General features: G+C 36.6%; 1 protein-coding gene and 1 long non-coding RNA gene across 2 annotated transcripts in view; both read right to left on the reverse strand.

Moving 5' to 3' along the window:
* The window catches only part of LOC143921118 (uncharacterized), a 607,092-nt gene that overhangs the window by 374,608 nt on the left and 204,524 nt on the right, over window positions 1-27,960 (reverse strand). The window lies entirely within an intron of this gene.
* LOC143922748 (nanos homolog 1-like) lies at window positions 14,616-17,380 on the reverse strand. Its single transcript, XM_077446089.1, has 6 exons — window positions 17,159-17,380; window positions 16,978-17,083; window positions 16,451-16,617; window positions 16,295-16,364; window positions 16,065-16,219; window positions 14,616-15,986 (listed from the first exon to the last, which is right to left on the reverse strand). The coding sequence occupies exons 2-6, from the start codon at window positions 16,984-16,986 to the stop codon at window positions 15,965-15,967; spliced, it is 423 nt and encodes a 140-aa protein (XP_077302215.1). The 5' UTR covers window positions 16,987-17,083; window positions 17,159-17,380; the 3' UTR covers window positions 14,616-15,964.

The following is a 27,960-nucleotide window of genomic DNA, read 5'->3' on the forward strand; positions in this document are numbered from 1 at the left end:
GAATGCGTATTGAAACAAAGGTAAAAGAAGGCAAAGGGTACCACTGGGGTAATAAGAAATGGGGTATTAGGTCTCTGTGCATTCTTGAAGAGTTTAAAGAAACCTCTGTGAAAAGTATTTAATAAGCTGGTGCAGATTTTGTTGTTTGTTGTTGGTACTTTTTTGATGAGGGAAGCGAAGAAGCTGCAGTAACTTCCGATTGGTATAATATATCTATAGATGCCATGGAACTTTCCGGGACTGAAAATCTCTTAAATTTATAATTCAGATACGTACGTGGTTTGGATAGAAAGGATCCACTATTTAAACGATGAGGAGATTATTCAAATTTTCTTCATAATACGATCTCGTTACATCCAGTGACCTGTACTTGCTCTATAATTTCTTCCTTTGGGGATATTTGAGAGTTGAAGTCTACAAACATCCAGAAAACTGCAATATTAATAATAAAAAAATTATATGCACTTTATGATAACGTAATAAAATTATTTAGAATATAAATATTGCGATTTTTACCAGCATAAATACTATTTATCGAGCACAGTTTAATATCCAATGGAGGAGATGATCACCCTAACACAACCAATACTCCAAGTAAGTACTGACGGCTGTGTCGAACCAAGTATCGGATGCTTCGAGCGAAATTTCCCATTCGTGAAACCATTCCAGCGTCTGATCCACGATTGATCTCGGCACGCCAACATAATTTTCAGCATTCAACAGGTCTATGTATCTGAAAATTGACATTCACAAAACGATTACTTATTGATGAGAGACAATTTCATTGGCAATCTTTAATTTAATTTATAATAAATAATAAATTTAACTTATTTTATGTTCAACAGATTTAATCAAATGGTCTGATTTTTCAACTCCTTACAACGCATATTTTAATGAATTCAATAGAAATAATATAAATCATTTATGTACATATATGTAACAGCATTATATTATAGTATTTCAGAATATTCGTACGCAGTGGCAGATTTAATTCAATAAGCGTATGAATTCTTCATATACATGCAAATGAATGGGTTGCAATCAAGCTCAAACTAATCTCAACTGAAGCTGGAATGCATTTAATAAAATATTTTGGATACAATTACAAGAATTACATTTTGTTTTAAGAAGTCAGGATTTTCAGCGGCAGTGCAGGACTCGGGATTTGTCTGTTGAACTCAGGACAGTCCCGCTCAAATGGGGACGTCTGGCAACCCTGGTCATATCACAACACAATAAGCTCATCTTTTCCGATATCTCATTGAATTGTCGAAGTCGGAGTATCGGGGGTGTTGAAATAATGGAGCGTGCTTAGAGCGTGTGTTGTTTATTGGGTTGTCGTACTCCGAGTCCCACCGCTGCCAGCCTGCATAAAAGCCGGTGCGGCAAACCCCAAAACCGCTGGCTCGGCAAGCCTCCATAGTACTCCCCCTCCAGTGACAACATTGCCAAAATTACAATGATCAAACAGGTAGGTTACAATATTTACCACAATGGAATTATGCTAGACATAACTGTGAAAGTACGCTGATCAAAACATATAAGTTACAATAATGGAATTATCCTAGACATAACTGTGAAAGTTACACTGGTCCGTACACAGCATTAATTTGCTATGCTAAGTCTAAACCTCATCGGTATTTGCCTCCTTCTCCCGGTACGAGTGGGCGGCGGCGTTGTTCTCACGATTTCTGTATTCGCCGGTGGTGGTGAGGTTGTCCTTATAGGTGTTGTGCTCGGCGTCGGTTGCTCGTCGTTTAACATGTACGCTGGTTTCAGTCGGTCCACCGTTACCCTCACTTCCTTTTGTCTTATCCTGATTACAAATGTTTTCGGGGTTCTCTCCACCACCTCGAATGGTCCTTCGTACGGTTGCTGCAACGGTTGCCGTACAGCATCTGTCCTGAGGAATACTGCCGGACATTTGTTTAAATCCTTGTGGATGAATGTGGCCCTTGTTGTTGCTCTTGGTGGAACCGGTCTCAAGGTGTGCATTTTCTCCCATAGCTGTCGGAGCAGTTCCGGTTGGTCCTTGCGGTCGTTTCTTCCGGTAAAAAACTCTCCCGGGAGTCGTATACACTCTCCGTATACGAGTTCAGCGCTTGTGGTCTTCAAATCTTCTTTGTATGCTGCTCGCAAACCCAGTAATACGATGGGCAAAGATCTCGTCCAGTCCCTCGTTGCGTGGCATCTGATTGCTGTTTTCTGTGCTCGGTGCCATCGTTCCACTAGTCCATTTGCCTGTGGGTGGTTCACCGTTGTCCTGTTGTGCTTCGTACCCAGCAGCTGGCTCAAGGCATTGAAAAGCTCACTTTCGAACTGTCTCCCTTGATCAGTCGTAATCGTTTCTGGGCTTCCAAAACGGGCGATCCAGCCCTCCAACAAATGTTTTGCCACTGTTTCCGCTTTTATGTCCGGGATTGGGATTGCTTCCGGCCATCGTGTGTAGCGGTCCACACATGTCAACATGTATGTGTGTCCGTTGGATGGTGGTAATGGTCCCACTATGTCCACATGAACATGAGCGAACCTTGATGTTGGCGTGGTGAAACTTCCTATCGGTGCCTGTGTATGTCTCGTGGTTTTTGCTCTCTGGCAACTCGTACAGGTCTGTGTCCATCTTCTAATGTCTGTCGCCATTTTCGACCATACATACCGCTGCGTCACCATCTTGACTGTGGTCTTAATGCCCGGGTGTGTGGCGTTGTGCATCATCTGAATTCTTGGGGTACATACGGGCGATTTCTCCCTGTCGATGTGTCACAAACTATCATCGCATTTGTGCTTCCTCCACAAGGTACCGACCCCAATTTCATGCTTGTGTTTCTGGTCGTTAGTCTCTGCAGCTCTTCATCCCCCTCTTGTGCTTTCGCTAGTTCTGCAAAATCTATTTGTGAAGGTATTGAGATTGCGCATACCCGTGACAAGGTGTCGGCCACTTTGTTGTCTTCCCCGGGCACATGCCTTATGTCCGCCGTGAACTGGCTAATGAAGCTGAGATGGTTTGCTTGACGCGGATAAATTTTGTCTGGCTTCTGCCTCATGGCGAACGTCAGTGGCTTGTGGTCCGTGTAGATGGTGAAGGTGTGTCCCTCCAACATGTACCGGAAATGTTGGACCACTTCGTACATCGCCAACAACTCCCGGTCGTACGTGCTGTACTTCGTTTGGGTTGACCGTCAGTTTCTTGGAGAAAAAACCTAAAGGCTGCCACCCACCTTTGATGTTTTGCTGGAATGACGCCCCCATTGCTTGGTCCGATGAGTCTGTTGTCAACATCAGGGGCGCTCCTGGCTCTGGGTGTGCTAGTTGTACTGCTGCCAGCAGGTCTCTCTTGGTGCCGTCGAAACATTGTTGCAACTCTAGGGTCCACATCACTGGTGTGCTGTCATTTTTTTTTTATGTGCCAATGACCGCTTGTAGTGGAAGCTTCGACTCTGCTGACTTGGGCATGAACCTCCGGTAAAAATTGGTCTTGCCCAGGTACCGTCGCACTTCCTGAATCTTTTTGGGGCGGCGAAAATTGTTGACCACCTCTATTTATTCTGGGGGCGGTGTTACCCCTTTTTCCGTGACCATGTGCCCGAGGAATTTTGCTTCTTTAGTCGCGAAAACGCATTTTTCTCTATTGATCGTGAGGCCAAACTCCCTTACTCGTTGGAAAACCTGTCGGACATGCGCCACATGTTCTTCCAAGGAGTCCGATGCTATGAGGATGTCGTCCACGTAAAGAAAACAAAAGTCTAATCCCCTCAGTGTGTTGTCGATATGCCGTTGGAAGGTTTGGGCGGCGTTTCTTAATCCGAATGTCATTTGGGGAAATTCGAAAAGGCCAAATGGCGTAATTATGGCTGTCTTCTCGATGTCCTCTGGCTCGACTGGAATCTGGTGGTAAGCTTTCTTCAAGTCGATTGTCGAGAAAACCGTCTTCTTCACCAACCCCAAGTGCCGTCCGCTTTTTTGACCATGTGGAGAGGGCTGAGCCAACAACTTTTTGACGGTCTGCAAATCCCCTGCTGCACCAAGTTATTGAATACCTTTTTGGCTGCCTGAAGCTTGTCTGGTGGAAGTCTCCGGGCCCGTGCTGAGCATGGTGCTCCAGTGGTTTCGATGTGGTGCGTGATTTTGTGGTGCGCTTGTGGAGTGCGTCCGTCCTCCGTCAGATCTTGGTACTCGTCGAGCAGCTTGTAAAATTTGCTCAGCATTTCCGGTGCCGTCACCTCTGTCATCTCCCCGCTGGTTCCCTGTCCTTGGCTGGTCTCCTTCGTTTGTCTATCTATCAATCTTCTTCCTTTTAGGTCCACCAAGTGTTCCAGGAGGTCCGCACCGATAATTGGTCTTTTTATATCTGCTACCGTGAAATTCCACTGTAGCTTCCGTTGTAGTCCTAAATCGAGTTGAACGGAACGGCCGCCGTATACCGAGATTTTCGTTCCGCCAGCGACTTGATTTTTGTAAGTAGGTCCGAGGGCTTCTGGTCGCCCAGCTCCGCCTTGCTGAGGGCGCTGCGCTTCTCCCGGCTCGAGAGTGTGAAGTTCGCGATGAGACGGGCCTTCAGCTGCGTGTAAGCGTCTGCCGGTGGTTCTATCAGCAGGTCGATTATGACCACGCTGGTCCGTTCGTCCAGGTGGACGACAACGATGTTGAATCTGTCCATTTCTCGACGAATCTTTCGTGAGCCGAAAAGCACCTCCGCTCGTCCAAACCACGCGACGATGTTGCTGGTCTACGGTGGGGAAAGTTTGACAGCCATCTCTGCCGTTTCCACTTCCACTTTGGCTACCACCGTCTCCTGGGCTTTTGGGGCTTTTCTGGCTCTCGGGGCCATCACGTCGGGGTCACCAATGTAAAAAGTCGTAGTATCGGGGGTGTTGAAATTATCATTGACCATTTCGAATATGACATTATTTTCTTCACTGTGACACCTAGCTATTAGACAATAAAGACTATAATGTAAAGTAAATAAATGCATATCAATATAAATAACAATTTATAATAACCATTCACCTCCAAGATCTGTAATAGCGTCTCCGAGTGGCAAGCTGTTTGCTCGTCCGTCTATCGGATTGCCGGCCTCCAACGGCAAAGCTTTCTACCCATTTTCAAAAAGCTTGGTGAGACCAGCCGGTCCGCCATCAATTACTACCACATCATAAACTTCACTGAAATATAAAAATAAATCTAATTAAAACTAACGTCACATAATCGTCACAATGCTCTAAAATTGTGCCTGAATGGTTATTTTTCTCCTTTAAAAAAAATTATACAAATTCAATTTGAATTTGTATGAAATCTCTGTATAGGAATTCCTGTAGTTATTAAAAAAGTTGTATACACGGACATAGATAGAAGTTTGATTAAAAAGTAAAAGATCTAAATAGCATACAAATACTATTGTATTTCAGAATTGTATCGAAACTTCAATTTTGTATTTTTTCATTGATATCTTTATACCAAAATTTTCGTATACATACATATACACAAAGATTCAAATATATTGCGAACTGGTTTTAGATTTAGAAAATGATATGAACCGAATCAAAAGAAGTGCTAATTACCTATTGACGAATGACATTTTGAGGTTATGTGAACGATGACATCTGTCAAATGACAATTGAATTGACGCTACCACCACAATCGATGACCATACCTATTAGTGCTTTTCTAAAATATCATTTAGCGACTCTAAAAATAAATCATGTTTTTTAATGTACATTTATTAATATGTGCATGGATTAGTCTGATTTTCCCGTTTCTCATTAATTTCTCATTTTTTATTTTATTTCTACCCTCTCTCCCGTTCATCAATTTTTTTTTATTTACGTTTCAGAATTATTTGAGAGTGATAATTAATCATACTCGGTTTCAAATTTATGACACGAAAAATAAATTATTTCACTTTCTTGAAATGATAAATGCAACTAAAGCACCGCTAGATGGCATTATTAGAAGTGACAGTCGGTAAAGCTGATTTCTACTTTATCGTACTGCAAACGAATGCCGATAGATTTCAATAATTTTCATTCTTACATAACCCATTAGTTAGGACGACGAAGAAACTTAAATTTTTATGCGTGCCAAATGTTGGACATATAAAAATTTTGCTGGCACGCGCAGGATTCAAAATTTGGCCAGTTGTATGTATTCACAACTCCGTCAGCAAATGAAGAATAAGAAATAACGCAAAATAAGAAATAATGACTCTAGATAAGATGTTAAAAATATTTGAAATATAAGATATGCACAGTGGCGGACTGGGACTGAAATCAGTGCATGCCAGGAGTCAAATGGGGCCCACCCAGGGTTAAAATAATTTGCCCCCCCCCCCATATAACAAAATTTTCTTCTTTCCATCACGCTAAAAATCAAGGGAAATTTTTTTTTTTTTTCAAAATTGGGAATAAACAAATTTAGGTACAAGAAAAATGGCAAAAGCAAAATAGATCCATAAATTATATTGTATATTTCGTTTTAACCCTTGTCCTAGGTAAATAGAATGCATCATAAAATAATGCGGCATAAAAGCGGCTTTTACTTTCGGTAGAAAACAATCAGGGACGTCATTTCAGCTTTTTCTTTGGGGGGCAGGGCAGGCAAAGATTGGTCAAATTGAATTTTTTTTCAAAAAATCTTTTTTATATCGGAATAAAAATGGAAAATATTCTTTACCTTATTGAGTTATAAAATATGAAAAAAATAAGCTTATTTTTGAAAAAGTAATTATAAAAAAATATTATGTAAAAAGAGAAAAAAGCGCAAATTTTTTTCCACAAATCTTTACATAGTCAATATTAATCAAACTGAGTCACCAAAAAACTATCAATTAACTTAATTTCTACCGACTGTTTTTTCACTTTATCTATGTACTGTACGTAATAACATAATAATAAAGTTTTGTTTTGTTTTTTTCTCAAAGCACATAGCAGCGATTATTTTATTAGTTACCCAAAAGTAACATACATAAGAAATAAACGTAGCATTCATTGATCCATAGTATCTCATTATTCATTAAATTCATAATATTTTCTAAATTCACACTATTCCTTAATTTAGGCGAGTGCCCCCCTATGCCCCCCCCCCCCAAATTACGTCCCTGAAAAAAATGCATAATATTTTCAATTAATGTTAATCGAAAATCGGGGTTTTGGGGAGGGGGCCCCTATCCTATATTTCTATTTACACGGATGTGTCTAGATTAGGAATAGATTTTATATTCGGAAACTGTTTAAAATTGTGTATTTAAATCGTACTATATCATCGAAGTATAATCAAATGCTATTTTGAAAATATGAAGTAAATTTAAATCGCTGGTTGATGATGAATCGTCCTATCAAAATTGTTTTAAGCAATTCAGTTTATATTATTCACGAAAATTTGTTTATTCCCATTTTCATTTCAGTTGTTAGTTGTTTATATACATATTATTGTTTATATATATATATATATATATATTATTGGTATATACATAATCTTGAGGTTGGAATAGGCCCGGCAAAAGGGCCCACGCAAATATTGAAACTTACATTTCAAGCCTACTAAAAAAAGTTAACCGATCCTTGGGCTGTTAAAGCAGGTATTAGTTATTTGTGTATATCGTAAGAAATTTGTTTTGTTGAAATACCCAAACTTTAGGTCCCAAAGTTGCAATATCCTATACATTTTTACACACGTGAAATAGTTAAAAAGTTATTTAATTTTACTGAGGGCCCATATTTTCTAACAGATAGTGGGGCCCACATGCCATCGGGCATGTTCGCTTGTATGGCCAGTCCGCCACTGGATATGCATATGTATATTTGAGGAGTTAGCGGGTTGAGCGAGCTCGGTGCGGACGTGTGTTTGTGTGTTGTTCCCGACAAGAACATATGTAGAATTTTGTGTTAAATTGGAGCTAAAGAGGAGGTGCTGGGATGAGTATTTAATATTGAGTGTTGAATAATTTAATATTTGATTTTGATCATTTAATATTTGATATTGGATACTTGTACTCAACGTTAACGTTAATGTTTGGTACTAATTTCATAAATATTATGATTGTGAATAAACTGTCAATATATGTATGTATGTAAATATATCATAAATGGAAACACACGTCCGTCCGCACTGATTAATTACAAAGCTCAGAGCAGAGCTCCATGCAACCGCTCAGGTCCCCAAGTTGCAGATAGGGGAACGACTCTTGTAGTCAACTGCCATGGCGACATGGTGGTCCTGGACAAGGAGCGCTGAAATAAGAGTGGTGATGAGTGAATCCGTGGTAAGTTTCACTCTATAAAATGTCACACAATACTATGACGGTTTCAGGTCAGCGGCGAGTAAGTGCCGCCGCTTACCAAAAGCACAACCCGGTTTTCAAAGGTACCGTATCACCTTTGACAGAGAAGGAAACTCTATATTAAATCCCTGGTAGTGGGCAGCAGCTCTGCCAGTATAAGATGTCAAAACAGCTGTAGAAGGAAGTGGGAATCCACTGCAGTATTCTCCCAAGATAACTATGATGTACAAAAATAAATAAGTGTGAAGAAGTCTGACTCTCCGGCTGACACCCGGCGCCTTCGAGGTTCCAGGTTTCACGGTGTGAAATTGGCTACTGGCCACATGCATGTGACTCACCAGGCATCATCTGGAAAATATGCGACTGGAGAAACTTTACGGAACAAATCCAAAATAGGTACTTGGAACGTCAGAGGACTACTGAATCCTGGGAAAACACCAGTTGTTGAGAATGAGATGTACAGTCGTGGGCTAGATATACTCGGAATCTCGGAAACGCACTGGAAGAACAACGGCCATTATAAAACTTTAAATGGAAATACGATATATTTTTCTGGTAACCAAGATTCGTCACATAGCGGTGTCGCGGTGATCTTAGCTTAAAACTCAACACGTATTCATATAAACTCAACATCCTTCAAATATATGCTTCTACTGCAGATGCCGAAGACAGTAAAATAAATGCGTTCTATTCTTCACTACTCGATACATTGTCGAAGACCCCAAACAAAGAAATGACCATCATTCTTGGTGATTTTAATGCCAAAGTCGGTAATAATAGCAACATTGATAACATAGTGGGTAAATATGGATTGGGTATTCAAAATGAGAGAGGAGAGAAACTTATAAGTTTCTGCATTGAAAATAAAATGTCCATTATGAATACTTGGTTTCAATATCATCCTAGGCGATTATACACTTGGATATCTCCTGGGGATCGTCACCGCAACCAAATCGATTATGTAATAATAAATTCTAGATGGAAATCATCGATACATAACGTCAAAACATATCCAGGTGCAGATTGCGGATCTGACCATAACTTACTTGTTGCTAAATTTCGACTGAAATTGAAAATTATTAAAAATATCAGCATAAAGCAATTAAACTCACCAATGATGATGCCGGTTTTAGGGGGGGGCTGAGTCGGGCGGCACCCAAGGGCGCCAATCGATGCGCCAAATGCGCTTTAAAATTTAAAATTAGAGCGCTAAATGACCTACAAAATTTATGATTAGATTGCCAAAGGCGCCTCTACTTTCTAAGCTCAAATATTTGTACTCGCCAAATTTTATTCATTGGGTGAAGGCGCATTCCCTTTTGTATTATAATTAACGTTTCCCTGCAGTAGCTACCATTTAAATCTTGTGCCACACGACGCTACGAAATCTTCTGTAACATCGCAAACTTTTTTCAATATTCTCTAAAGATTGTTTACACTATTTTCAGCTTCAATATATTGTTGGAAGATTTTAACTCATTGCGTGCAATTTTATTACTAAAGAAATTATTTTAGAATCCAACAGTTAAACGGATATTCAAAGACGTGGGGTATTTTGTATTTTGTAAAAAATATACTGGAATGACCCGATCTTCAAATTTAACTCATCGCGAATTCAAAATGTGATATTTTTTTTAGCAATGAATGTATCAATTTAAAAGCCTTTCTTTCAAATAAAGTTTAATGTAAAATAAATCGATTCATTGTATTAAATTTTATAAATCAGCATAATTTACTAGAATTATATCCAAACATTTGGGTTGCTAATAGCAAGCCTTGCTATGCTTTTGCTGACACTCCCTGAAACTGTAGTAAGTGCTGAACGCATTTTTTTAAAACTTAAATAATTAAAGTTATCTCCTGTCTACGATGTCGCAAAATAGACTTTCAAGTTTTGGAACTTTATCTATCGAAAATTATATCGATGAAAATCTTGATTTTTCAGCTTTAATTAATGATTTTGCTGAAATATCATTTTATTTATTTATTTTTAACTCCACATGCTGTTGAAAAAACTTTTTAACCACATTGCTGCCGGTCAAAATTTTAAAGATCTCATAATTCGGTATGCCAGAAAACATCAAACACCGCAAAATGAACATCGTAAGTCTTTTATCTCTGATTCAACTTGGGTTAAGATAAAAGAACGTAAAAGACTTAAACAAACTGGCATAACATCGACAGAATATCTTGAAAGGTATCTATGCAATATTACATAAAGATATTCAAAGGAGTTGTAGGCGGGATAAAGCTAAATATATAAATGACATATGTGAGGAGATAGAAAAACACGCATTAAAGAATCAGGCAAGGGATTTTTTTCACAAAGTAAAAATCGTCACTCAAAAAAACTTGGACAATAGATGATCAATTTGGAAATACGCTTACAGATATTGCTGTGATACTCAACCGTTGGAAAGAATACTGTTCGGAATTGTACAGTGGTAGTTCGTCGACCTCAATTGTTTCCCCAATTGATGATGTCAGACAGCCTGACATCTTGACATCTGAAGTTGTAAATGCCATAAAGAAACTGAAATGTAAAATGTCTCCTGGCAGTGATGGTATACAAGCCGAACTTATGAAAGAGCTTGGTGAAACTGCGATAAAGGCGCTATGTAATATGTGCAACAAGATCTGGGTAAACGGAGTATGGCCGAAATATTGGGTCAATTCAATATTCATTCCCTTACACAAGAAAGGATCTACAAAAATATGCGAGAATTACAGGACCTTAGCCTTAATATCGCACTCTAGTAAAGTATTGGTGTATATAATTAAAGATCGTTTGAGCAGTTACCTTGGATGGAAAATACCGAACGAACAAGCAGGGTTTGTAAAAGGCAAAGGGACGAGGGAACAAATACTGAATATACGTCAGCTTATTGAAAAATGTCGGGAGTTTCAAACTCCAGCCGTTCATTGTTTTATAGACTACAAAACAGCTTTTGACTTTGTGAACTGGGACTATCTGTGGAAAGTACTACTGGACATGGGAGTCCCTATGCATCTTGTCAAAATAATATATAACTTGTATAATGATAACAATGCACTAGTTCAAATCAATTCGCTAAACTCGACAAATTTTCTAGTACAACGTGGAGTAAGGCAAGGGTGTACATATACTATCTCCAGACCTATTTAATATATATGGAGAGTATATAATGCGTAGAGCACTGGATGGTTGGAAGAGTGGAGTGTCCATTGGTGGAAAAAAAACTATCCAATCTTCGGTATGCGGATGACACAACGCTCATAGCTAATAATCATGAAGAAATGGCCGAACTGATCCGTCGTGTTGAGACAGAGAGTAATGTGCTTGGCCTCCAGATAAACCGCCCCAAAACAAAAATTATGATAATTGACCGTCACCAACAGCTGCAAAACAACAACTCAGCTTTAAACGGTATAGAGGTGGTTGTTAATTTTGTCAATCTGGGGTCACTCATATCTAACAACGGCGGCAGCGAATTGGAAATACGGCGCCGGATTATATTAGCAAAATCGGCAATGTCACAACTAACGAAGATTTGGAAGAATAGAGCCATTACAACTGCTGTCAAAATCCGTCTCGTGAAGAGTCTCGTTTTTTCTGTCTGCCTTTATGGAGTCGAGACGTGGACCATGAAGGCGGCGGATAGACGAAGAATCGATGCCTTCGAGATGTGGTCCTGGAGACGTCTATTGCGCGTGCCTTGGACCGACAAACGCACGAATGTGACTATTCTTGAAGAATTAAAAATCAAGGATAGACTGTCAACAATATGCCTGAAACATATATTGCAGTTCTTCGACCAAATTGCACGAAGAGGTGAGGAGAGCCTGGAGCCGTTGGTTGTGGTTGGTAGCGTCGAAGGTAGAAGAGCCAGAGGCAGATCCCCCGCACGCTGCAGCGAAGTCTTCGCCTGGCCAAATTTAGAACTGAATGGAGGCAGCTGGTTGACCGGACATCATAGTCAGGATCCTCAGTGATGAGGGAACCGACAGCAATAAAACTAATAAAATTTATAATTTTTTCGCTCTCACTCTTCGGTGGGAAGTTTTGTGGGAACAGATTGTGCACTGCTTGTTGGTCGTCCAGATTAAACTATTAATGCACTTCGATATATATACTCCTTTCCTTTTGGGCATGCTTGGGTATAATTCCCTTGAACTTCGGAGAAACTTCTCATTAATTCGTTTCGTTCTCCTGCTCTTACGTGGTAATACGCCCGTTGTTGCTGGAGCAGTTGGGACTTTATGTCCCTAATCATTATGTGCGTGGTAGACATCATCATTTGCTGGCTGTACCTCCTGCCCGCACAGTCCTTTTTCGAATGGCTCCTATTCCAAGAGCTATCCGACTTCTTAATGAAATCGTTGCTGCCGAGACTGAATGTGATATTTTCCACCTTAGTGAGCGTAAATTGTCGGAAATTACTCTAACCCATTTATCTGGTAGTCTGCGCTCATCATTGTTTTCATGATTGATTGTGATTTATGAGTGAAATTTTGATTAACTCTCTTCCATTTGGGCCTTACAGGGATGTTTTGTATTTGTAGTTGTTTCTTACATATTTATTGAAACTGGCTGTAGGTGCAAGGCATTCCTTATGTTATATTTTATTTGATATTTTTACTTTATCTGTTATTATTAAATGCTATTTTTTATGTTTATGTATGGATGTATTTATGTTTATGTTTAATTGTTATTTTGTTTTTTTTTTTTGTGTTATATTTTTTGACCATTGTGGCGCTTTAGGAATTCCTGTTATGCCACAATGGTCTGTTTAGAATAAATAAATATATAGGTACATATACCGATACGTATAATTTACGTAAGGTATAAATTATTAATTTGGAAAGTTATTTTGCTGTAAGTAAATAATATTATTATATGAGAGGGGGGCGCCTTAAAATATTTTGCGGGGGGGCACCAGGAATTCACACTACGCCACTGGTTGACACAGATTATTCGCCCCATGTTCAATGCTTTTTTACTTTATCTAATATATAATTTCGAAAGAGACTTTGCATATATATATACATATATGTAACCTCGGTTGGTTGGTTCGTAGACAACACATTCGATTTATTTATTTTTTAATTAATAGGCACCGATTCGATTTATAGTCCCCGGGGGCACAGGCGCCAGATTCTGGTATACATGTAATTTCAAAAGAGACAGTATATATCTACATATGTTTGTTTGTTCGTGACAGTTAATTTAATAAAAAGCGAAAAGGAGGTATGTAAAAACAAAACAAATGAATATTCAAATAAATTTATATAAAATAAAACTATTCAAATAAATTGAATAAAATGTATACTAGTATGTAGATTAGTCATGTTTAAACGGTTTATATTACAAATACCGAGCGAAGCCGGGTGAAACCACTAGTATACTATGTACGTAGTTTTTCAATGCTACCTGGAAAGGCTTAGCGGGGAGTATTCTTGTTTACTTTGTACATGCTCAAAAGTGACTTGTCAGCAAAACGCCGATCGGCGTTGGTCAGCATTCAAAGGTTAAACGTAAGTGCAAGTCTAAGTACGAAAGTATGGATGTAGGAATAAACTTCCTCGACTAAACTTATCTGCAATAAATAATATGAAAATAATTATTTGCTATTCATTTATTTTATTACAATACATACATAGTACTTATTAATTTATTTTATCAAAACACATACATATTATATTTTATATTGAAAGCCCCTGTTAACTGGATAGATAAAAAGTTGGCCATTAGGATAACTACGCCCAAAGTGAGTTCGCGTGGGGAAAACTGGTTCGAACTAATCGATATTGTTGCACAGCAGTGGCGCTTGGTAGACTTTGCTCTATCTCTGTCTATGCTGGTTTTATTTACGTGCGAGCGAGCAGTGTTTTCGAGTTTTGTGGCCTACTTCCAAAAAACACCGCTCACACCCACACCTCGGATACACTGCTCGCACGCACGTAAATAAAGCCAACAAAGACAGAGATAGAGAAAGCTTTTGCTCGGCCATTTTCAACGGTAGCAAATTAGAGGTTGCGCAAAACTCTACATTAATCAGCGCACTCCAAGAAGGGTCGTTTATTTTTAGGGCGTGAACTTTCTTTTCGACTATTAAAGGACGATGAACACTCAAAAAATTTACATTGCTCCCGCGTCTTTTTAAAAGATACAACTGCAATGAATACTTAATGGAGTAAAAGTCGGAATTCTCGATAGGACGGACCGATATTATGTAGTCCTCTAGGATGGTGGCCACTACCATGAATCCGCCGCTAGTGGTTCATTGAGACAATTTATGTATTTCTCTGGTTGATTTAATATATATTTAAAAAAGAAATTAAAACGCTTTAATTTTTGTTTCACATTTATTTTTCAAGAAAAATGTTACAATAGCTTTATTGAAAATAAAATATATACCTATCTCTAATTTTGCTGGCTATCACCTCGTTATTTAAAATAGGCAAAATGACAAAATATAATTTTACGTTATTATTAATGGAAACCTTATTATTAATGGAAATTAACAAGAAACATTAAATATCAAATAATGGAAATAATTGCAATGAATGGAAACTTGTGCACCAGCTATGTACCAGTTATTGGAATATACATAGATGTCTACATAACTAAGATGTAGCTATGTATATATTATACTATGAACAAGTAGCTCTTAAAAATTAAAATCATATTTATACTAAAAATAATTGGAAAAATTATAATTACCAATAGTAAAGTAGGAATTGAAACATTAAACATCAAATAATGGAAATAATTGCAATGAATGGGAACTTGTGCACCAGCTATGTACCAGTTATTGGAATATACATAGATATCTATGTACATAACTAAGATGTAGTTATGTACATATTATACTATGAACAAGTAGCTCTTAAAAATTCAAATCATATTTATACTAACAATAATTGGAAAAAATATAATTACCAATAGTAAAGTAGGAATTGAAACACTAAATATCAAATAATGGAAATAGTTGCAATGAATGGGAACTTGTGCACCAGCTATGTACCAGTTATTGGCATATACATAGATATCTACATAACTAAGATGTAGTTATGTACATATTATACTATGAACAAGTAGCTCTTAAAAATTCAAATCATATTTATACTAACAATAATTGGAAAAAATATAATTATCAATAGTAAAGTAGCAATTGGAAATTTACTACAATAACTAGATCGTTTTTGTGTATTATATAATTTACAAGTAGCTCTTAAAAATTTAAATCATACCTACATTACCATTAATTAGAAAAACACATACAAAAAAGATAATGATCACAAGAACAATAAACATTGAAATGTAAATAGATATCTACATAACTAAGATGTACTTATGTATAGAGCAAGGACCGGAAGCGTGCCGTTTATTGTTCAATTGTTGTAAATGCTTTGTAAAAAAGGTTCGGCAAACCTTTTACAATGCATTTACAACATTTGAACAATAAACGGCCCCCTTAGGGTCCGGGCTTTAATTATGTATTATATAATTTACGAGAAGTAGCTCTTAAAAATTAAAATCATACCTACATTAACATTAACAAGAAAAAATACGTGGAAAAAAAGTATCACCTATTCAGTTGGTACTTGGGTATAAAACTAATATCTGTGTATTATTTTATGAAGAAAATTCCGTGGAAAGTTTTGTCTACTTTTTCGAACATCCTTGGTCCATTTCGCACAAAGCCTTTAGGACCATGGGCAATATTTTCTGAAACAAAATGTCATAGTTTATAATTAAAAAGAAGCTAAACCCTCGCATTACATTTTAAGGTAAGCAATGTCTTACATGGAATGAGCCCTATCACCACGCGCTCCACAATTGGGACAGACATATGTCCTCATAGTTGGACATGTTAACTTGCCTGTAGATGACCTCAGTGAATGGCCATTGAAGATGGAACTGGGCATCCCGTTGTTATAGCAATAGCCGCAAAATAAGACCTAAAATTTATATAAATGGGATAAACATTTTGGGTGTTACAAATATTGATCATTTCTATATATGTATGTACATACACTTTCAGTGCTCGTCATGAACTTATTCCGTTTGTGTTCTGGTGCTTCTGCATTGGCTGGACAATATTGCCTGAAACAAAATGTCACAATTACCAATTAAAAATCCAAATATTTACATAAATATAACATTAGAATTGAAGGTAATCTGTATCTTACACCGTGTGCGCATTGTCACCAGTCTCTCCACAAATGGGACACACATATTTTCGCAAATTAAAGCACGTCAACACACCCGTCGGTGATCTTAGGGTATGACTATAATAAATGCTAGGCGACCTTCCACCACTACGGCAAAACCCGCAAAAAGAGGCTCCACCCGCCACCTAAAATTTACATAAATAAATTAGGTTTAAAATGCTTCGACTAATATTTTAGGCGTTGACAAATATTGATCATGTCTAGTTTATCAAACCTTAGTAATCGTTTTGTGGTATAAAAGAGGTACTATTTAAATAAAATGCACATGCATGGTTGTGTTTTTTTTTAAATAGGTAATTTATCGTTATATAGTATTCTTTATGTTTAGACTAGTTAAAAGTCGGAGCGTGTCAAGTGTCAAACTACGAATGAGTGTATGTATGTAGTGAGTAGATATGCGTGTTGTCAACTTAAACTGGTCTGAACATAAATGACGCTAAAGCGATAAATTACGACAAATATTGGTCTTGATTAGTTTCGCTTACCGATGCCATCGCAATTGCTTTCTTATTCACGGTGGGTATATTCGATAGTGGATTCGTCACGTCTACAAGGCCCTAGTGGATTCGTCGTCTTTATGTCCAACACTGTCTGAAATCAATTCAGCACGAATATGAAACACAGATGTCAAAAATTGATCAAAGAAAAACAATGAGCTGGACTAACCTGCGATTCTTCGCCGTTGGAGACTTTAATCTTGAAAAGTTGGTTTTCCAAACCGGCCGTATTTCAAGCGGGCCAACGTCCTAGTTTGTGTGTTTCCTTCGATCAGCAACCCCCGGCCACTGGATCGGATGATTCGAATGACGATTGGAATGATTTGAAGGGATTCACCGACAATTCTCTGAAGAACAGCACGAGCGTCCGGCGAACACGCGGGACCAGGCTGGCCACTCTCGAGACAGAAGAGTGGTCGTAACACTCGAATATCTGTCTAGCTTTTCGAAATACGCACATCGAAATTATTCTCGTAATAGTGTACTTGTATTCGAGATTTTTATTTTAACTTGTACGTGATATGTTAAAAAAATACAAATTGTGCAATAGGTACAATAAACGTTCAATTTATTACCGTGTTGTGCTTACATCGGGTTGTCAGGCGTGCCGAATAATCGGGATTGTCACCAGTTTCAAGTATCGTGTCCCGGTGTCCCGAACAAACCTCTCGGGATGCCCAAATGTCCTGGTTTACTACTTTTTAAATTCCTACAGAAGTTTTTAACTCAGCATTAACATAAACTATAAACAAAAAGTCGGTAAAAGTCAGAATTTTCGACAGGGTGGACCCTCTAGACTCGGAAGCGAGGCTTGGTCGACCCGCTCCTTCCTGTCATTGGTTGCTCTTTGTGAGTACTTGCGAGTATTGCCGTGCCCTGAATTAACTCGACTTTTACCTGATGAAATACTCCGACATATACTGCCTGGTTCGCATATAATTTCGGACGGTTGGGCAGCGTACGGAAATTTGTAAATTTGCTATGAAGCTTTTTACTTAAGATTGCAAATTTGATGCACGTGCTATTCCTAGAATAATCCGACAGAAATATACTTATACATTTTGTATCCGTTTGTCTTTCGACTTTAGGAAAATATGTATGTATATGTACATATATAGAGACATTTTAAAAAGCTCTCACAAAAAAAATCATCCCAAATTTAATGGCGCCGACCACACACACGATATCTACTACCGATATTTGCAATATTTTCCATATCCAGTTCCTAAATTGCAACCACAGGTTGCAATATGGGAACTGGATATGGAAATATCGTGTATGTGGACGGGGCCAATAGATTATTACCTACTATGTACCTGCTTTTCCATAAATAATATAAGTTGATATTTTACGGTAATATAATATTATATATTTAATTTTTATTTCATGTATGACAGCATTATTTTTTAAAAATGAAACTATTTTTAACGTGTGTATAAATATGTTTTAATTATTTAATTTTTCATTGTTATAGTTTATTGTTGTATTCAATGAATTTCATTTATTTCACTGTATTGTATTTATGTATATAAATTAATATGAAATATATTTTTATTAAGTAGCAACGATATTAAATGAAATACCCACATCACTTTTTTTTTACATATTTTGAAAATATTTTTTTTACTAAAATGGGTCAAGTCAAAGTTTCCATGACGTTATGGGGACGGGAGACAAGCCTTCGCCCCGGAAGCAGCGGGGGCGCCAGGGGCGAAGGCCTGGGGGTGGTATAATCTGGTATAATCTAATATATAATTTCGAAAGAGACTTTGTATGTATGTAACTATCGTTGGTTCATAGAATCCGTGACGTTAAATTTAATAAAACAAAAACAAATGAATATTCAAATAAATTTGAATAAAACAAAACTATTCAAATAAATTGTTAACTATGAGATTGGCCATTTTTAAGCGGGTTATATTACAAAGACCGAGCGAAGCCGGGTAAAACCACTAGTATTTAATGGTAGCGTTAACACTAGCGGTGCCTACCGCGGTATTTGATTAATCTATCAAATACCGCAGATCGTACGTATGAGTAATGGCGTTCGAACACGCGGTATTTGATTGATCTATCAAATACCGCGGTAGATACCGCTACCAATAAGTTTCAAATAAAAGTCATGGTGTAAAAATAATAGCTAAGGTATCTACGAAGTACGAAGACAAAAGACAATTCTCAAGTTCGTAGCAAATAAAAAAAAATGATCTCGGTGCTGGGTCCCTTAGCGAGCTGGGCCCCACGGGCTAAAGCCATGGCTGTCCCCCGTGCCATGATTAAAATAGAAACAATATATGTAAGCATGTGAAGTTGACAGCTGTCAAACGAGATCAGAGGCCGTAACAGTTACGGCAGTGTTCGCCATGTGAGTTTAAATACATATCGGGTGTGAACCTATTTTTATTTCGATTAATATACAACGAATACCAGTTAACCCTTTGAATGCTGACCAACGCCGATCAATGAGCCTGAAATACGCCGATAGGCATTGTATTTTGAGTATGTAAAAAAATAAACAAAAATACTACTCGCTAAGCCTTTCCAGGTAGTATTGAAAAAATGCATTGAACATGGGTCGTGTAATCCGTGTCAATGTTCAGAAAGACTGGTTTACATCGGAATTTCTGAATTTATAACCATAGCAGAATCTCCCGATGGTAATCCCTCACTGCTGAGTATTTTAGATTGTGGCTTGGCATTTATATTGTGAGCATTACAATAAAGAAGATGCAACTAGTTTTGGAAAAATACATTCATTAATAGACTTCTTTTATTTAGTTTATATTGTTGCAAGATAAATTAGAGAGTCTAAATACACCTTTACAAAAATCGAAATACTCGGCGGTACTTTGGTTTGGTTTGTTTGGATTAGCCTCAATTTTATACCTGCTTTCTATTGGATTTCTAAATAATTCTAGTTGGAAATGTTAAGCGTGGCGGGCTTTCGACAGGAAAGACGTCAGCACTCGTCAAGGGTTAATTGGGTTTATTATTTATCATATTATCAGATTATTATTTATCATATCAATCGGTAATTTAATACATTGACCGTAACATACACACATATGTAATTAGTCCTATCAATACACTGAAACTTCGCATCACGTTCTATTGGATTTCTAAATAATTCTAGTGGGAAATATTAGCGAAATTTCCAACAGAAAACATGTCAGCACTGAAAGGGTTAAGAAACTGATATAATAATAATAATGATGATATTAAAAAGAGTATTGAAAAATAGTAAACAAAAATAAAAAAATAAATACATAAGTAATATATAAATATTACAAATAATAATAATAATTATAAATAATAATAACAAATAAAAATAATAAATAATAATAATAATAAGTCTAATTATAATAATAATATTATTCTCGCATGTTTTGAAAAGAAATAACTGCCATGAATACTTATGGAATTTTAGTAACTGTTTAGTATACAATTGCTAAATTTTCGGGTCATGTAAAATTGTTCAAATTTTGTTGTTTTATTATCAAAAAATAATTTCGGTTATTTTACAGTTAAAATTCCTGTTCGTTATATAAACATTCCAGTACCTGATCCCGCCCCAACCCCTAAATCCACCCCCACCACCGATCCCGCACCAATCACTGATATTTCCGCCAACGCCGCCCCCACCCCTAATCCTGATCCTACCCCCACTGCTGATTCTACCACCAACGCCACCCCTTCCGCTATCCTCAAGATAACTGGCGACCCAGCCCCCAACCACGAGTCGGGAGAAGTAGTAAAAAAGGAAACGAAAGACGAAGAAAAGGTGCCGGTGAGCAGCACAAGCACTGATACCACCTCCATCGCAACTTCTGATCTCACCCCCATCGCTGACTCTACCCCAACACCACCCCTTCCCCTATTCCCAACGGTAGGGGGGGTAGGGTGGTGTTGGGGTAGAGTCAGTGGTGGGTATGGAATCAGGGGTTGGGCCGAGATCAGGGGTTCTATATTCTACATACGTACCTTACATAGATGTAAGCACAACATGGAAATAAATTGAACGTTTATTGTACCTACATATTGCACAATTTGGTTTTTTTTTTTACATAAAAATTACAAGAATAAAAATCTCGAATACATGTACTTATAAGTAGATATAATACAAACATAAATTAGTTTATTTGAAAACATTAGTAATGAGTCTGATTAATTATAACTTTCTTCAGCATAGTTGTGGTCAGTGGCATCTAAGTAATTGCCGAAGGAATTCACAGTTTCAAAAAATAACAAAATAACAAAAATGAGATAAGAAATTTAGAGTAGGTACTCCAATTATTTTTACCTACATATGCACTCGAGTAGTTGTGATGTCAGATAAAAGCTTGATCACGTGAAGACCGATGATTTCAATGTGTATATTTCAAAAAGCTGGACGGATATTCGAGTCTGACTTTTACCGACTTTTTGTTTATAGTTTATAGTTTAATGCTGAGTTAAAAACTTCTGTAGGAATTTAAAAAGTAGTAAACCAGGACATTTGGGCGTCCCGAGAGGTTTGTTCGGGACACCGGGACACCAGACTTAAAACTGGTGACAATCCCGATTAATCGGCACGCCTGACAACCCTATGTAAGCACAATACGGTAATAAATTGAACGTGTATTGTACCTATTGCACAATTTGTATTTTTTTAACATATCACGTACAAGTTAAAATAAAAATCTCGAATACAAGTACACTATTACGAGAATAATTTCGATGTGCGTATTTCGAAAAGCTAGACAGATATTCGAGTGTTACGACCACTCTTCTGTCTCGAGAGTGGCCAGCCTGGTCCCGCGTGTTCGCTGGACGCTCGTGCTGTCCTTCAGAGAATTGTCGGTGAATCCCTTCAAATCATTCCAATCGTCATTCGAATCATCCGATCCAGTGGCCGGGGGTTGCTGATCGAAGGAAACACACAAACTAGGACGTTGACCCGCTTGAAATACGGCCGGTTTGGAAAACCAACTTTTCAAGGTTAAAGTCTCCAACGGCGAAGAATCGCAGGTTAGTCCAGCTCATTGTTTTTCTTTGATCAATTTTTGACATCTGTGTTTCATATTCGTGCTGAATTGATTTCAGACTATAATAGAGACGTGACAAATCCACCAGGTCCTTGACCAGAGCGAAGTACATAATTCATAGGACATAGACAACCATACATATTGTGCATTCATCTAATCTACGAATTCGGAAGCTTCCCAGACAAACCTGCGATGGCATTGGTAAGGAAAACTAATCATGAACAATATTTGTCGTAATTTATCGCTTTAGCGTCATTCATGATTAGACCAGTTTAAGTTGGCAACACTCATTGGTAGTTTAATTTTACTCTCATCTTGTCAAATGAACATTTTAAAAAATTATTGATATTGATATTTATTAAATTTCTAAGGAGATGCAGGTTGAGCGTTGTTTAAAATTAATCTTCAAACTACGAATGAGGATGTGTGCATGAGTAGTGCAGCATCATGCAAAATTTAACTAGTCTAACCATAAATTACCATAAATTTGTCAACATCAAAACAAAAAAAACATCTTAACCATTTATGTGCATTTTAGTTCTACTGTACAAACACTTGGTTGGAGCACAAGCCATGCCGTTTTTGCTCGTATAATGGAGAACCGATTTGGTACTGCTATTCTCACTCGCAAAACTATTCGTTGAACGTGACATTGTGCCCCAAACTACGGGTATGTATTTGTTCTAAATGTGGGGCAACCGGAGATTACGCCCACGAAGAGTAAGACATACATAGATAATCTTAAAATCCAATGTTAATTAATATAAAGACTCTTCTATTGCAAATTATGGCAATTTGTTTCAGAAAGTATTGCCCTGGATTTCCAAAAATATCACAAAACGATTCGAGGATATTTGAGGTTTTGGAAACTAGACATGATCAACACCTAAAATTTTTATTGAAGCATTTTAAACCTGATTTATATATGTTAGTTTAAGGTCCCGATTGAAGTCCCTTATTGCGGGTTTTGCCGTAACAATGGAGAGCCGTCTGCGGTTTATTATAGTCATACCATAAGGTCACCGATCAATAAGATAACGTGTCCAAATTTGCGCAAAATTGTGTGTCTCATTTGTGGAGCGACTGGTGACAACGCACACACTGTGTAAGATACAGATTATCTTCAATTCTAATGTTATGTTAATGTAAAGACTTGGATTGTAATTGGAAATTGTGCCATTGTGTTTTAGGAAACATTGTCCAGTCAATGCAAAAACTAAGGCTCATACTAAGTAAGACATAGCTTACCTTAAAATTTAATTGGGGGATTTACTAACTTTGTAATTACATATAAACTATGACATTTTGTTTCAGAAAGTACTGCCCGATGGTCCAAAAGACATTGTACAAAAAAAACTGATGTTCTGAACTAGGAACATAACTTTCCACATGATTACGTCTTTATAAAATAATACATCTTAGTAATAATACATCATATTCGAATTTCCACGAAGTTTTTCTTGTTAATATTAATGTAGGTATGATTTCAATTTTTAAGAGCTACTTATTTATTTCTTGCTTTACTAATTATAAACTATGACATTTTATTTCAGAAAGTACTGCCCCATTGTTCTGGAAATAATGAAATGGATGCAGGAAAAACATAACTTCATATAAAAATACACAAAATATCTATGTATATACATATACAGAAATGGTGATCATTGTTTATTTTATTTAGGTATATTTCTTTCTTGATAGTGTTAATGTATGTAGATATAGAGCATTATAGGATTATAGGATAAAATATTAAATCTCCATTTACAATATCTTAAGAGTGTTAATATAATATTTTTTTATTATTGCTTACTTAAAAATTAAAGGATAACAGGCAAAATTACATGTGCACTTATTTTATTTTCATTAAAGCTTTCATGAAATATTATAATTTTTCTTAAAAAATAAATATAAAATAAAAATAATGGTATTTTGTTTATTTTTTAAAATGTGTCATTACCTTAACATACCACTTGGTAGCTTTTCAAAATAACTTCAGAGTTGTTAACAACAGCTCAAACAGCAGGTAGTCTGTCAGTGTTAGTTTAATAATGAATTTAATAGAAACTCAAATTTAATAAAATGTTGGTTAGACATAAGCATTTTCAAATTTCTTATAACATTTGCAATTCAAACTTTTCAAATTAAACATTACTATATTATAAAATAATTGTAAATCCATATTTAACCATTACAAAATATTTAAAAGTGGGCTAAATCAAAAAAGAACATTTTGAGCATACATATTTGACAAAAGAGGGAAATGTTCTGAGAGAAGAATTTTGTCATAAAGAGAATATGTTCTGTTGGAAACCCTAATTTATAATAATATATTATATTATAAAAAAGTAAGATATGATATGATATATAACAATTATACAATATAATTAATACCATGTATTCTCAAATAAATAAATATAATATCTTTCTAAGAGACCTAGATAATTTATTTCAGCTATCTTCAGCTAACTTCACCCTCATATTTAGCCTGAATGATACTTTTTATCAACTTCGAGAATTAATATACATAAGTAATAAAAAATAAGTATGTATATGTAGATATATATAGAGACATTTTATAAAGCTCTCACAGAAAAAAATCCCAAATTCAATAGATATTACCTACTATGTACCTTCTTTTCCATAAATAATATAAGTTGATATTTTATGGTTTTTTTTATGTTATATGTTTAATTTTTATTTCACGTATGACAGCATAAATTTTTTAAAATTAAATTATTTTTTACCGTGTGTATACAATGTTTTAATTATTTAAATTTTCATTTTATCTGTTGTTATAGTTTATTGTTGTATTTAATTAATTTCATTTTTCACTGTATTGTATTTATATATGACATATATTTTTATCAACTAGCACCGATTTTAATTGAAACCACATCACTTTTTTAATTTTTTTTACATATTTTGAAAATTTTTTTTTTCTAAAACTGTTCAAATGGAGGGCTCGGATTTAACAAAACTGGAAAAAAATTTACGTCGTATCGATAAAAGTTTCAGTAACCGATACTAAGTTTCAGTTCGATAGGTTTAGCGGTGTTCAAAAAATTTCCAAAATACACAGACACACATTTTTTCTACATCATGAAAACGTGATCAGTGATCGATTTTGAGTTCGAATCAGTCAAAATCTCGAGTTAAGTAGTTTTTCATCATTTCATCATGGTAAAATAATAAATAAATAAAAACAAAATGTAGTGATCGCTAGATCAGTAACTAATTTATTAGAATATACATATCTATCTACATACAATATGTACCAACCACTTAAGTGATATTATTTTATGAAGACATACATTATTATGTTGAATTAATGTTTTTAACATTAACAAAAAATGTATATACTTGAACTTTACAACGATCATTAAACAAAAATATACATACATATATCCATTATACATTTTTATGATATGAAGAGTATGTAGGAATTGAAAAATAAACTCGAACCTACATACATTAAAATTTGAAAGAAAAAGTAGGTATATGCAAAAAAATTATCACTCAGTCGTTTACTCATTTGGTAATGGATTTCGAGCAGAGGGGCAGTAGCTTCTGAAAGGAAAAAATCTTTTTTTGTAATTACATATTTAAGTCCTCGCATTATGTACATACATTTTAACGTATTCTACATATCTATGTATATCTTACTTGCTATGGGCATCATCGCCAGTCGCTCCACAAATGGGACAGACATATCTCCTCAGTATTGGACATGTTAACTTGCCCGTAGGTGAACTCAGATCGTGTGTATTATAGATGACATTAGCCTCGCCGTTGTTGTAGCAGTAGCCGCGGTATATCAGCGCTTTCAAAGGTTTGCCTTGCTGGGCCTGATGTTTATAAACATCGGATTACAAATGCTCAGATACAAATTTTAGGTGTTGCAAATAGGTATATTTAGTTTTCAAAACCTTGGACGTGCTGTTGGGTGTCTCTGGGTTGTAAGGACAAAACTTCCTGAAACAAAATGTAACAAACCAATTCCTTACCTTAATTTTTTGCCAGAATTTAGTTTACATCATAAAATATCTTACCGGGTGTGGGCGTTATCACCAGTCGCTCCACAAATGGGACACACAATCCGTCGTAAGACTGGACAGCTAAACTTGCAATTCGATGTCCTCACCGAATGGCCATAATAGAAGACAGGCGGCTTTCCACCTCTGTGGCAAAAGGAACAATACGCGAGGTGCAGCCTATCGTTTCCCACCGGAATCTGGAATTTATATACATAATTGGGGTCAAAATCGCTTGGACGAAAATTTGATATGTCTACAAATTCTATTGGTCACGATTATTAGTTACCTTACTGCTGACATCGCGGATTTGTCCTTAATGTGGAAAACGCAGAATCCCTCCGCTCTGGCCGACAACACAGTCTTAAATCAATTCAGCGCGAACAAGAAACGTCGTTGTGCAAAACGGAGCAACGAAAAGTTCGAGCTGGACTAACCTGAGATTTAACCTTGAGAAGTTCGCTTACGTCCTCGTTCGTGTGTTTCCTTCGATCAGCAAAATAAGTGACCCCGGCCACTGGAACGGATGATTCGAATGACGATTGGAGTGGGTGATGTGAAGGGTTTCTGCGGCAATTCTCTGGACAATGACAACAGCAAGGCCATTCGAACGAGCGTGCAGCAAGCAACGTCAAATATTCGTCCAGCTTTTTGAAATATGCACAAAAATCATCGTTCATCACATGATCGAGCTTTTATCTGACATCACCATTACTTGAGTGCATATGTGGGTACAAACATGGGCGCCCGCAGAACATTTTCTAAGGGGGGGCAAAATATTTTTAGTAATGTTGTTTTAATTTACTGTAGTGTATTTGTATGGTGAACGAAAGGACAGTCTTCTCGCAGAGCTTGTTCAGATAAATTGATCAAATCATTCTGCGTTCGGTGTGATGTGTAACGTGCTGTTACATTCGTGGGTGATGTGTATTTTGTTGTTATTAATATTTCCGCTGCCACCAAGCGTTTTTGCGGAACGCTACTCCGTAAATAAAACTCACTTTATTTTATAAGATGATTATCTTCTTTAATAGTAGTAAGTATACACGAGATTAGTTAGTATTACACGTTACTAGTTAGTAGTTTACTAGTTAAGTCGTCTAATCGCGAGTCACTAGTTAGATTCAATTGTAAGTCAGTGATTAGTAAGAGACGGTTCGGTTGTAAGTCAGACGGTTCGATCGCAAGTCACGTTCCATATGTTTAACATCAGTATATATTTAATAGACGTAACAATTTGGACCAATCATAGTTCGTGATAAAATAGGGGGGAACTCGAGTTAAGTAAAACAATATCTTAAGACTTTAATACTTTGACCCTTGAGTGTATCGAGAAATGGTTTTCACACAATTAGTTACGCAGCTTTAAAAGGGTTTTTGAGGGAATACGATTCGAGTCGAGTCGTGTGAAAAATGCTGGTAAACTAATTAAAGACAATATTTTTAGTGTTTGCATATGTATCCCTTGAGGGTAGATTTCACGCAATTCGTTGTGCGGATTAAGAGTCGTGAGAATAATGCAGAAAAGCGATAAAGTTAATTGAAAAACGATATTTTTAGTGTTAACATATGTGTCTTGAATGTATCGAGAAATGGCTGAGTAGATGCACGCAATTTGTTGTGCAGGCTTAAGAAGGGCTTTGATATTTTTGGGGGAAACATAATTCGTCTCGCAGATTGATTTAAAGGTCGTGGGAATAGAATACAGCTAACATAAAACAAATAAAGACTTATGTAGGCGTAACAGTGCATTTCCAGCAGCTTTATCAAAATGGTTTTTCAAAATACTGTCTCGATTGTCAAAATTCGATACGTATATAGTTGTTCGACATTTCCTTTGGTGCTATCTTTCCCTCGAATTGCCAAATCATTTGTTCCGCAAAATAAGATTGTTGAAATAATAGGATACAGTTTCT

The sequence above is a fragment of the Arctopsyche grandis genome, chromosome 2, assembly GCF_051622035.1.
Source record: "Arctopsyche grandis isolate Sample6627 chromosome 2, ASM5162203v2, whole genome shotgun sequence".
Lineage (NCBI taxonomy): Eukaryota > Metazoa > Arthropoda > Insecta > Trichoptera > Hydropsychidae > Arctopsyche > Arctopsyche grandis.